This window comes from Phycodurus eques, chromosome 1 (assembly GCF_024500275.1).
Source record: "Phycodurus eques isolate BA_2022a chromosome 1, UOR_Pequ_1.1, whole genome shotgun sequence".
In the NCBI taxonomy this organism is placed as follows: domain Eukaryota; kingdom Metazoa; phylum Chordata; class Actinopteri; order Syngnathiformes; family Syngnathidae; genus Phycodurus; species Phycodurus eques.
The window spans coordinates 47,635,098-47,648,924 of NC_084525.1; the positions used below are offsets into that span (position 1 = coordinate 47,635,098).

The following is a 13,827-nucleotide window of genomic DNA, read 5'->3' on the forward strand; positions in this document are numbered from 1 at the left end:
GACATTAGACACTTTTTCTGAAAGAAAATCTATATTCTTAAGATTACAACTCATTTCCCAAAAAAATGTACTTTATTTTCCCAAAACTATTACTTTTGCCTCGTAGCATAATTATTTGTTTGCGTTCCAGTGGGGTCCTCTAACTCCTCGGAATAGCTTCATGAATACATTTTTAAAAATCCCACCAGATGAACGGTCGGTGTAACCTGAAGAGTCTGAATCCCAAATAGCGTCTTCATGCTCATTTTGGTTGGTCTTGACCGGCAGTTTGTGTGTTGGAGGCGACGTTTTGGATGTTTCTTCTTCTTGACTGCCTGACAGAGTCCAGGCGTTTATTAAAACCTGCAACAGGAAAACAATTGAAAACAGTGATAAGCAGGCCCCCGCCGCCATGTTTTCATTTCAAACGTCTTTAGCAGCATTTCTCAACCTTCATTGAGCTAAGGCACATACCGATTATACAACCCCAATTCCAATGAAGTTGGGACGTTGTGTTAAACATAAATAAAAACAGAATACAATGATTTGCAAATCATGTTCAACCTACATTTAATTGAATACACCACAAAGACAAGATATTTAATGTTCAAACTGATCAACTTGATTGCTCTTAGCAAATAATCATGAACTTGGAATTTTATGGCTGCAACACGTTGCAAAAAAGCTGGTGGCAAAAAAGACTGAGAAAGTCGAGGAATGCTCATCAAACACGTGTTTGGAACATCCCACAGGCGAACAGGGTCATTGGGAACAGGTGGGTGCCATGATTGGGTAGAAAAGGAGCTTCCCTCAATTGCTCAGTCATTCACAAGCAAAGATGGGACGAGGTTCACCTCTTTGTGAACAAGTGCGGGAGAAAATAGTCGAACAGTTTAAGGACAATGTTCCTCAACGTACAATTGCAAGGAATTTAGGGATTTCATCATCTACGGTCCATCATATCATCCAAAGGTTCAGAGAATCTGGAGAAATCACCGCATGGAAGCGGCAAGGCCGAAAACCAACATTGAATGCCCGTGACCTTCGATCCCTCAGGCGGCACTGCATCAAAAACCGACATCAATGTGTAAAGGATATCGCCACATGGGCTCAGGAACACCTCAGAAAACCAATGTCAGTAAATACAGTTCGGCGATACAGCCGTAAGTGCAACTATGCAAAGCAAAAGCCATTTATCAACAACACCCAGAAACGCCGCCGGCTTCTCTGGGCCCGGGCTCATCTAAGATGGACTGATCCAAAATGGAAAAGTGTTCTGTGCTCCGACGAGTCCACATTTCAAATTGTTTTTGGAAATGGTGGACGTCGTGTCCTCCGGGCCAAAGAGGAAAGGAACCATCCGGACTGTGATGGACGCAAACTTCAAAAGCCAGCATCTGTGATGGTATGGGGCTGTGTTAGTGCCAATGGCATGGGGAACTTACACATCTGTGAAAACAAATAAAATCTGAAATTAAGTTGTGTGTAATGTGAAATGACACAGGGAAACAGTATTGAAGACACCGAGTGGTATTTATTGAATACTTTGTACAAAAGCCTTTGTTTGCAATGACAGCTTCAAGACGCCTCCTGTATGGAGAAACTAGTCGCATGCATTGCTCTGGTGGGATTTTGGCACATTCCTCCACACAAGCACTCTTCAAATCTTGAAGGTTCCGTGGGCTTCTTTTATGGACCTTGAGTTTCAGTTCTTTCCATAGATTTTCCATTGGACTCAAGTCAGGTGATTGGCTGGGCCATTCTAGCAGCTTAATTTTATTTTCATTTTTTTTTTTTAAACCAATTGAGAGTTTCCTTGGCAGTATGTTTTGACTCATTATCCTGCGGAAATGTCCACCCTCGTTTTATTGTCATCATCGTCGTAGACGGCAGCAGATTTTTGTCAAGAATGTACATTTGCCCATTCATCCTTCCTTCAATAATGTGAAGTTTACCAGTACTATTTGCTCAAAATCAGTCCCACACCATCATGTTCCCACCTCAGAACATGACTGTTGCTATGGTGTTTTTAGGGTGATGGGCATTGCCATTTCTCCTCCCAACGTGGTGTGCATTATGGCATCCAAACAATTCAATTCTGCTCTCATCCGACCAGACTGTATTCTCCCAATATTTACCTGGCTTGTCCAAATGTTGTTCAGCAAACTTTAAACGAGCTTTGAATCTCTTTTTTTTTTTTTCCAGCAATGGGGTCTTGCGTGGTTGAGTGTGACAACAATATCTGCAAATTCCAGGTCTTTTTGAAGCTCTCCAGGTGGTTCTCAGCTCTTGGACAACTCTTCTGGTTATTCTTTGCACTCCTCTGTCAGAAATCTTACGAGGAGCACCTCTGATTGAGGCAAACTTATGGTGGTACGATTGGCTCTCCACTTGCCTATTATGGCCCCAACCGTGCTCACTGGAATATTCAGACTCATAGATGTGCGCCTGTAACTAATGCCATCGTTATGCTTTGCAACAATTAGTTTGCGATGGTCTTGAGACAGCTCTTTGCTTTTCCCCATCATGAGATGTGTCTTGACTCACACCTTGGCAATGAGACCTTTTTGTAGGCCTTCAGTTAGGACTCAACCAGCTGATATTCATTTGCACTGACAAGGAGCTGGATTGCTGTTTGATTATTGATCGATTTTAGGTGCTGTCTTGGCTTTCCATGCCTTTTTTCACTTCCCTTCCTTCATGTGTTCAATACTTTTTCCGTGTCATTTCACATTATTACACACAATTTAATTTCTGAGTTTATTTGTTCAACTTTCTTTGTATCGATGGATTACTTGGGTTGTTCTCAACATCTGGTGAAATTTTCAGGTCAGTGACACCTTTGGAAGTAGTATATTTAGTGAGAAAAATGGTGACATGTTAAATACTTATTTCAGTCGCTGTACATATATTTATTTGCGTATTTATTTATCTTGTACACATACACACACACATACTGTCAACATTCACCGGTTTCTTATTCACCATTCGCAAGTTTTCTGTAGAGGAATTAAACCTATTTTGCATATTTTCAAAAATATTCATTTTTTTTCTCTTTTTTTACAAAATACTAATGACATAACGACAAGCTAGCACAAAGACAATCAAAAAGAGAGTCTTTTTTTCGTACAGAAGCTAACCACAGCCAGCTCCGCTTATATATATATATATAAGTAAACACGAGTTACGCCAGTGCGCTGTAGTAGCCCAGCTAACGAACGTGCCTCCGTGGCGGCCATGCTGGGGAGGTCGACGTTCCCATTGAAGACAATGCATGGACATTGAAATTAAGTCGTAACTTGGTCAATTTTCAACCGACTTTATGTGTTTTACTTTTTTGTCAACACCAAAGTGTATGTTATCAATATACAACAATTGGGGGGGGGGGAAAGACACCCAAAAGAATACGTTTACATGTGATCGGTTACTCTCTCAGTACCCTTGTTGTATTTGTACGGCGTTGGACGCAACCGTACGCAGCACAATGTGCCGGCATCCTTTTTCTTTTGGTTTTCTTGCAGTCCGCAAACGTAGAATGCGCTGACGACTTTGACTAGTTTAACGTCGTCGTCGGCACGGACCTCAAAAGGGGCGTGCCGTATATACCTACACGTAACATATGCTTGGTCGTAGTCAAACCGCAATGCATCATGGGATAGATAGCAAGGCGCGAAGACACCATCCGGGCATTTCAACGTTCGTTACAAAATAAGCACTTAACAAGAATGAATACATGTGTGTAACATAAGTTAAGAAAACGTTATCCTTAGATCATTCATAACTTTCAATACAAGAAAGCACAAGTCAGCACTGCATATTGTTTTCTCGGAACTAGAGAAAGCTGTTACCGGAAGTGAGAGTCTCTTGACCAATCATATTAGCGCGGGCAGCATTGTAACCAATAGAATCAATAAGATTCACGCTTCTTCTGTAAACTGATTCGGGGTCAGGTTACGTTCGGGTTTTCATTCGGTGTGAAAGTACTCTATCTGAACCCAGGTCAGCTGACCGCAGATATTGGTCCACGCCGAAGCACAACATGGCGAAAAGAACACGAGTGAAAACAATACAGTGTCGATCTAATCAATGCCGGGAAACAAATTTAAGAAATTCTAAATTCTGACAGATGAAGTGGAGAACCAGCACACGTGACGCTTAACACCGAAACGTGGCACTTTCGCTCCTGAAATCGGATGTAAACAAACGTTCCAAATGATTTGATCAACAATACGAGTAAATTGTAGAATATCAAGTAAACACGCTACATTAATGGCGTAAAAATATCGCGAGCCATTCATTAAAATAGAGTCACGCCCATCCTCGTGAAATTTACCTTTGGGATAAAGTTACACAGTTACGCAACACAAAAGCAATTAAGAACGTGCCAATATTGTGGTTTATTTAGCTTAACCGTTGTTTTGTAGTGCACTACATGAAATGGGGGTGGCTACATGATCAAGTTTGAAGCAATATTAAGAAAATAAATGTGAGTGAACTCACCATGGCCGCTTCCCTTCGTGTGGTCTCTGGACATTTAAACCAGGACAAAGATGAGGGCCCCCGGGGGCCCCCCTCCCCTCAAACAACGAGACCACCCCTCGGCCCGCAGTAACCCTATTCACCCCTTTTTGCGCCATTTCCAGAATTTCTACGGAAAAGTAACTTATTGTTTCGTTATAAAATGTCATAAATAACGTAACTATTCGAACGTAACTATTTAGGGAAGCTGTCCAAAAGACGACGTACCTCAGCAAAATAAGCTCGCGATAACAATGCTACGCTAGCAGCGGCTAGCGTAGCATTGTTGCTAACGGCATGTTTTTGCTAACTGCATTGTTGCTAACTGCATGTTTACATGCTCCGTAGTTGCAAGGAAAAGTATGAGAACCTTTGCAATTGCATGGATCTGTCTTTATCTAAATCACAAGAATATAGAGACAAGTTTATAATCTCACACAATTATATTTGTATGACTGAACATAACATTTAAACATAACATGGAAAAAAGCTGATTCCAGTTGGTCCACACATGTGCAAGATAAGTAAGTCTCGAATCTTAACCTTCAAGTTTCAAGCAAGTAACTGTGGCGAAAGCCAAGCAAGTTGCATGCCTTTTACATTTTAGTCGTCAAAAGTGCAGGTTATAAGTCACGCGCAATCCTGCTCAGCCACAACATAAAGTTGCAAGAAGAACTACAGCAACCCTTTGGAAGCACCTGGTTTTCTGGCCCTCAAATCTCATCTGATTGTCATCAAAGTCACAACAGTGGGAAAACGCAGTCTGTTGAGTCCAATCACCAACCACACACACACACACACACACAAAATTGTCTATGTTACTATATTTTTCTAGGACACAACATGTAAACCATAGGTGTCAAACTCAGGGCCCGGGGGGCCAGATGTGGCCCACCACCTCATTTTATGTGGCCCGCGAAAGCAAATCATGCTCGTCAACTTCCGTGATTTTTGCTCAAATCTGTACCCAAATTCCAAATTGTTATAATAATAAACAATAATGTTGAGATATTGCATTTTTCTGTTACCAAACCCTTCTTCTGCAGTAACTTAAACAATACTTGAACAAACTATGATCCTTGTCTTCTGATTTCAAAACTAGTTATCCCTGAATTTGTTGTGTAATGGTAATAATGTTTTGGTGATGATTAAACATTGATATGGTTTGACTGTTCTAACGGTCCTCTGAGGGAAATGATAACTACAATGCGGCCCGAGACAAAAAAAGAGTTTTACACCCCTGATGTAGACATTCACAGACAAGCATGTGAATCTTTGGATTTCACAAGTGGTTCATTGAGCCTTCCTTGGAGTAATAACCTCAATCAAATGTTTCTTATAGTTGCGGATCAGACCTCCGCAACGGTCAGGAGGGACCGTTTTTTGGACCATACCTCTTTCCAAAACTGTTGCAGTTCAGCTATATTCTTGGGATGTCTGCTGTGAATCGCTTGCTTGAAATCATGCCGTGGGGTCTCAATCAGGTTGAGGTTATGGCCCAACTAACTTCTTCACCACTACCATCCATCCATCCATCCATCCATCCACCGTGCTGGCTAATTCCCAATCCTTTTAAAAAAAAATTTTTTTCTTATTTTCCCCAGACCAAATAGCCACTAGTGAATAGTTTCTCTCAACCTTGAAAAAATATAAATCGTCCTACATTCCGAGTGATTCCTCTATCACCTTAGGTCCCAGACCAAACATCGACACGGGGAATAGATTCTCAGACAATTACAAGTAATGATTCCGCATTTCAAGTACTTCAATTTTCAATTGATCTTTGTTATCCCTCGTCTTTTGTTGTCACGACAACAACAACAAAAAACAAAAGAACAAACAACGGCACTTTGTGGAGGCCATTGTGGAACCCAGCTCGCGACCACAACCAGACATTCTCCCCTTGGCCAACTGGGACGGATCAGACCCCGAGCGATACACAGTTATCAGTAACTTGCCCTACACATAGTTTTGCCAGAAAGCTTCTGTCCCTGTTCGCATCTAAAGCTAACAGTCAACCACATTTCCAGACATTTGACAGTTTTATCTAAAAGTTCCAAATCCTTGACTAATTCTTTTCAACCAACTGTCTTTTTTATTTTTATTTTTTTAGTTGTTGTACACAGGCTCCCTGTTCTTGAGAAACCACATTCATTTATCAGCATCTCCACGCATTCTACCGATTCCTCTCCATATTCTTCTCTCATACGAAACATAATAGGTGACGTGTGCACTGGTAATTCTGCCGTACTCTTTTTTTTTTTTTTTTTTTTTGTTTGTTTTGCTTTTCCCACTTTCCATTTTCCAATACTCGTTAGAAGCGCTTCTTTATTTTACAATATTCGAATGTCTTCGAAATTGTTGGGGATCTAACCCCTTACCCCTGAACTTAAACCGGGAGACTAACCTAGAACTTAACTAGACCCTTTAACCTCGATTTTAACTCGACTCTTTAACCTAGACCTTAACTAGACTCTTTTACCTGGACTTTAACAAAACTATTTAACCTAGACGTTAACTAGACTTTAACTAGACTCTAAATTAGACATTAACTAGACTCTAACCTGGACTTTAACTAGACTTTAACTAGACCTTAACTAGACTCTAACCTGGACTTTAACTAGACTTTAACTAGACCTTAACTAGACTCTAACCTGGACTTTAACTAGACTCTTTAACCTAGACCTTAACTAGACTCTTTAACCTAGACCTTAACTAGACTTTAACTAGACTCTAAATTAGACCTTAACTAGACTCTAACCTGGACTTTAACTAGACTTTAACTAGACCTTAACTAGACTCTAACCTGGACTTTAACTAGACTCTTTAACCTAGACCTTAACTAGACTATTTAACCTAGACGTTAACTAGACTTTAACTAGACTCTAAACTAGACCTTAACTAGACTCTTTAACCTGGACTTTAACTAGACTCTTTAACGTAGACCTTAACTAGACTTTAACTAGACTCTAAATTAGACCTTAACTAGACTCTAACCTGGACTTTAACTAGACTTTAACTAGACCTTAACTAGACTCTAACCTGGACTTTAACTAGACTCTTTAACCTAGACCTTAACTAGACTCTAAACTAGACCTTAACTAGACTCTTTAACCTGGACTTTAACTAGACTCTTTAACCTGGACTTTAACTAGACTCTTTAACCTAGACCTTAACTAGACTCTAAACTAGACCTTAACTGGACTCTAACCTGGACTTTAACAAGACTTTAACTAGACCTTAACTAGACTCTAACCTGGACTTTAACTAGACTCTTTAACCTAGACCTTAACTAGACTCTTTAACCTGGACTTTAACTAGACTCTTTAACCTCGATTTTAACTCGACACTTTAACCTAGACCTTAACTAGACTCTTTAACCTGGACTTTAACTCGACTCTTTAACCTAGACCTTAACTAGACTCTACCAATGGAATGTGGGGAGAGCAATTACTAATACCACTTATTACAAAGGCAAGATTGTTTCAAATACAGTACACCCTATGAAATGCTCTGGTTTTCAATGAATTAAAAGTTTCTTTACCGTAATTCTTTGTTTGGAGGCAGGACTCGTGCGATGGTCCTGGATGATCAATCGCTCCCGGGGTCGCTGTGGATCGGCGATCAATCCTAATCCCACTTCTGACACTAACTGTTTTGGTAAATCTTTTTTCTGACAGAGTAAGTAAAGAAGCAATCTTGTCTTTGTGGGTTTCTATTACAAAAAAGAAAGAAACAAAAGTCTTTGCAAAGAGAAGAAAAGGTACAAGTCTTACGAGTTGTCACCCCTTACTGAAGCCCAGACCAAAAAAAACTTTGTTATATCGAAGTGAGAGAGACAGAGAAAAAACAACAACAACAACTATCTTTGTCCAGCTGCACTCAACTTATCTTTACCGAATAGCAGCTAGTCGTCACCACATAGCTGGGAACATTTAGTACGCACAGTATGACCATAACAATAAAGCCTGTGAAGGTTGTCTAAAACGAATAGAAGTAATATTTGGTATATATAAAACATACATTTTCCAACACACAGCCTGCTTCCTCATGGGAAGGCGTGACGGTGGAATTGAGGAGGTCTTCGAAGTATTCTCTCCACCGACTCACAACGTCCCGAGTCGAAGTCAGCGGCGCCCCATCCCCACTATACACAGTGTTGACGGTGCACTGCTTCCCCCTCCTGGGACGCCGGATGGCGGACCAGAATTTCCTCGAAGCCGTCTCGAAGTCTTTCTCCATGGCCTGACCAAACTCCTCCCGTGTCCGAGTTCTGAGCAAAGTTCTGTCGCAGGTCGGAGTTGAAACTCCTTCTGACAGGGGATTCTGCCAGACGTTCCCAGCAGACCCTCAAAATACGTTTGGGCCTGCCAGGTCGGACCGGCATCTACCCCCACCAGGTGGTGATCAGTTGACAGATCCGCCCCTCTCTTCACCCGAGTGTCCAAAACATCCGGCCGCAAGTCAGATGGCACAACCACAAAGTCCATCATCGAACTGCGACCTAGAGTCTGGTCCCTCACCTCGGACCTGTTTGCTACGGGTGACCCTACCAGGGGCGTGAAGGCCCCGACAACGCCCGACACGCTAGAATTCTTTTTCACCTCACTGAGCATGCTGCTTCTGTGCTCCTGCTGATGTGAACCATTTGGAATGTCTTAAATGTCTGTATGGAATGGTCATAAAATGTGGTCTGATATATCAGAGTCAGGTGTGGGTCGACCTGGAGTCCACTCAATGTGGTGAGGCTTAAAACTGCTCTGGCCACTAGAAAACACACCATGTTAGAATTGTTTCCTGTCAGAAAGAATTGCCTGGTGTGTAACAGAAGACCTTACAATTAAGAATTATTGACTCGTACAAAGCTGGTAAAGGTTACAAAAGCATCTCTAAAAGTCTTGGTGTTTATCAGTTCACGGTTAGACAAATTGTCTATAAATGGAGAAAGTTCAGCACGATTGCTTCTTTTTCCGAGGAGTGGCTGTCTTGTAAAGATGATTGCAAAAGCACAGCACAGGCTGCTCCATAAGGGGGAAAAAACACCCTCGGGTGTCATCTGAAGACTTGCTGAAATCACTGGCACGTGCCAACATCTCTGTTGACAAATGTACCATGCGTCAAACATGAAACCACAATGGGCTTCATGGGAGAACACGAAGGAGGAAGCCTTTGCTGCACGTTTGGAGTTTGCTCAAGAGCGTAAGTGATCTGCAACTACATCATTGCTGCCAAAGGGTCAAGGGTCAACCAGTTATTAAATCAAAGGCTTCACTTACATTTCCTCCCTTTGCCGTGAATGTTTGTTATGCTCTATAAAAATAGGAAAGTACAGTTATTTGTGTGGTATTAGTTTGTTTTTTCTTGTGATTTCGATGACCAGATGGCATTTTGTGACTCACCTATTCACAAATGGAAGACATTTCCAAGGGTTCACACACTTTTTCCTCCCACTGTATCTGTCTCGCCATGAACTGATGAACTTCAAGGCTTTTTAGAGATATTTTGTAGCCCTGTTCGGCTTCTTGCAAGTCAAATGTTTTTTTATATGTAGGTCTTGTGCTAGGTTTTCTGTTCAACCAACAACACTACTGTCATGTTTTTTTATCGGACAGGAAACCTTAACCAAAACCTCAAATCCCATCACATAGATGTAATTGCAGTTTGGACTCTTGATTCCATAGAGTTCACATTGCTTTTCCACCTTGCACTTTGAATCTTTCCATGGTGTGTCTAATCATAATAATTTAAAAAAATATAATACTGTTGTGAGTTAGAAGAGCACATTAAGATCGGATCACATTTTATTCCCAATTTATCCAGAAATCCAGGCAATTCCAAATGAGTTATACTTACAGTATTCATCTGTATTTATTTAGCATGTTCAATGTAAACAGTTAATGATCAAATTAATATTGCTATAACGGCACTAGCAACTGTAAGGGTGGAACTACGCCCCAAAAATATTTTTTACCAGTTCCATTGTTGTGATAGTGCAACCGTATGCGGCACAATGTGCCGGCATCCTTGGTTTTTTGGTTTACTCGCCATCCTCACACATGGGATGTGCTGACGACATTGACCCTCCTAGCTTAGCATCGCCGTAGGCACGCGGCTCTAAACGGCCATCGTATCTACATATTCATATCTGCAAGTCCCCGTCCCACCTGTGATTTTAAGGAGGATAAGTGGCACAGAGAGCAGGATTTGTGTTGATGAGCACAGGACAAGAGGCTATTTTGAATCAGCTCGAGCTGCCTTTTATTGAGTACAAATTCGACTGAAGAAAAAAAAACCAAAATACACAAACAGCGCTTTTCCACTAACAGTTGTAATGAATTATACATATATATATATAAAAAAGTACAAAAATATGGGAAGAACTTGTTTCGAACTTGTGTTTAACAATTAGAACATCGACAAGCTACGATGATGCCGCTACGGATTAATATGGCCTAAAAGTGGTGTTTGTATTTAAGGAACACATTCCAAACGAGCAAGGAAAAACGTACAAAAGGAACATTTTTATGAGTGAAACATGTAAACAGTTCTTTTGGTCCCTTAAAGGCATGAGAAAACAACACAAACACACATTTAAAAGAACAATTGTGTGTTTTCATTGTGAAAACAACGAGCCACACGTTCCAGTGACTAAGCATAATAGAAATACGAGCTTTTATTTGAGGTAAGGTACGTTTGGTTTTGGTGAAAGCCACAAAAAAATATATATATATATCTTTCGGTTATGATATTTGGAAATACGACAGTAGCACTACAAGTAATATAAGTTTAAGCACGGACAACATTAAAGTTGTCAGTGCTCGGCACAAAATACCGCATGTTACAGTAAACGGATATTCGCTTCAAGATAATTACTTCCCTAACAGTCAGGACTGCTCGAAAAGGCGAGATAACAGACCAAAATTCACCCAATGTTTTTGTTCATGTTTTTGTTTGCAGTGGCTTATTTCAAGTACTGTTGTAACGTCTGGAACTTTCCGGGAGAGACGCGGACGTTTAACATGATAATAATTCCAAAAAATAAAAGACGTACATCTGTCAACTCTTCTCCAGTCAAGACAATCGAAGCAAAGAGAACAAAAATATATCAAAAGGAACGGTTAAAATGGTAATGAAATGATGACTAGCCTCGAGTCCACTACCATCCGTTACAATCAGTGCTTCCTACAGAGTTCTTATGCAAAAAAAAACAACAACAACAAAAAAATCCTAATATCAACGATAAAAAGTTAAAAAAAAAAAACACACTGTCCAACGAAAAGGGAACAATGTCAACACTAGTCCCTCCAGGCTAAAAAGGACATCGAAATACTATTTGCATGTTTAAAGTTGTGTCTACTTTTGGGTAATGATCAGTGTCTATTTGCTGGTGATTAACGTCGATCTGCTGTGATAGGTGGTGCCTGTTTGACAGGTGTGTCCTCGATTTCTTGGTGACATGGTATTTGTTGATGACTTTGTGTGTTTGCTGGTGACAAATGTAATTCCTGGTGAGAGGCACGTGCTTTCTATTTGCTGGTGATGAGTAGCATTTATTGTCTAGTAACGTGGGGTCAATTTGCTGGTAATGGGTGGTGACTACATGCTGGTGATAAGCACTGTTTGCTGCGTGGTGTCGATTGGTATCAATGTGCCGTTACTGGTAGTATTTGTTTGCTGGTGACAGGTATGGCCTATTTGCTGGTAATTAATAGTGTCTATTTCTTGGTAATGTTTATTTGCTTTTATTTTTTATTATCAACAGGTTTTCCTTACCTGCTGGTGAGGGTGGTGTCTAATTCCTAGTCACAAGTTGTCTTAATCATGGTGATGGGTGACCACAATGCATTGTCTAGTAACGTCCACTATCGTCCACACATTGTCTAGTAACGTCCACTATATATATGCACACCACTATCTATTAGCGACTGATGTGTCGTGTCTATTTCCTGGTGGTGTCTATGTGCTGTGATTGGTATTAGCTGTTTGCTGGCGAAAGGTGATCTCTATTTGCCGGTGATGGTGGTGTCTAAGTGCTGGTCTTGAGTGGTGTCTATTGCCTGGAGACAGGGACATCTATTTGCCGGTACAAAGTGATGTGTATGTGCTCGTGACAAGTGATGTCAATTGGGTCTCTTGCCTGGTAACGGGTTATGTGTATTTCCTTGTGAGAGTTGGTATCTGTTTGCTGGTTCTGCCCTTGATTTGATAATGACGGTGATGCTGGTGACGTGTGGTCTGTGTGCCGAGGTGAGGAACGGCGTCTAATCGCAGGCAAAGAAGTCTTTAAGGGGTGCGAAAAGATGCCTGATAACAGGGACGCTCCAGGACCGGCCCAGAAGTTTCTGCCGAGCACCTCGACCCATGTTGGACACGTCAGTGTAGTGGACTGGGAAGCCGAAGATCCTGCAAGAGAGTTTTTGTCACGGTTAGAAACATAAATGGGGCCTGCCTGAAGGTGCGAGGGCTGTAAAGATTAGGATGCAAACATCAAACCACAGGTGGGCAAGAGTTGATGCAACTGCCATCTAATAGTGTGTGTGGCTGTGTTGACCTCTCTAGTTCAGTGCACCATAAGATGTCCTCCTTTCCGTTCATCAAGACTGGGAAGTGTTGGTCCTTCCCCTGTTTGATGGAGTTGGAGCGCGTGGTGATGGTGCGCACCTTCCCGAACTGAAAAAGACGACGAAGTTATGTGTCTATTTTTTTCAAACTGTCCACATCTGCTCGCTTCACGCACCTTTGCAACTCGACCGTGTTCTAGACAGTCCTGCAGCTCCAGCTTGTCCATCCCAGAAGCACACAGAGGTCTGGAATGGAACGCCCTCATGTTATTGTGATTATTATTACAATATATTTCTTTGGCTCACAGGGGGTGTGTTTGGAACCTTGCTACGCACCTGTTCATACCCGGCAAGTTCCCCCAAAAGTACCGAGCCCGGTGGGCTGCAGAGACCTCAATGGCGTCAATCATCACGGGGTTACACTGCAACAAACGCACGCATTAAGATTCTAACAAACGTCTCCAGGTGACCAAAGAGTGAAAAACAATGATGAGCCTTACTTTAACTACACAAATGCTGGCGGTAGGGTATAGTTCTTGGTGACGTGTCGTGTGTTGGTAAGGGTTGGTGTCTATTTGCTGGTGATAGCGGTGTCTATTGCCTGGTGACAGGTGCAGTCTATTTGCTGGTATGAAGAGGAGAGGTGTTTTTGTGCTAGTGACCAGTGGTGGCATTTTTCTGGTGATGGTTGGATATATTACCTGGTGACAGGTGGTGTTTCTTTGCTACAATGGGTGTTGTCTTATTGGTGGGTGCGGTCATGATTTGC

General features: G+C 41.5%; 1 protein-coding gene across 1 annotated transcript in view; it reads right to left on the reverse strand.

The window, feature by feature from the left end:
* Nucleotides 1-11,791: 11,791 nt before the first annotated feature.
* Nucleotides 11,792-13,827, reverse strand: part of LOC133412615 (DNA (cytosine-5)-methyltransferase 3B-like) — a 28,353-nt gene continuing 26,317 nt past the window's right edge. The window contains exons 19-22 of the mRNA XM_061696075.1: nt 13,395-13,480; nt 13,235-13,304; nt 13,049-13,167; nt 11,792-12,900 (exon numbers count right to left, since the gene is read on the reverse strand). Coding sequence (XP_061552059.1) covers nt 12,759-12,900; nt 13,049-13,167; nt 13,235-13,304; nt 13,395-13,480 — 417 coding nt within the window. The 3' untranslated portion in view covers nt 11,792-12,758. The remainder of the gene's footprint in view (nt 12,901-13,048; nt 13,168-13,234; nt 13,305-13,394; nt 13,481-13,827) is intronic.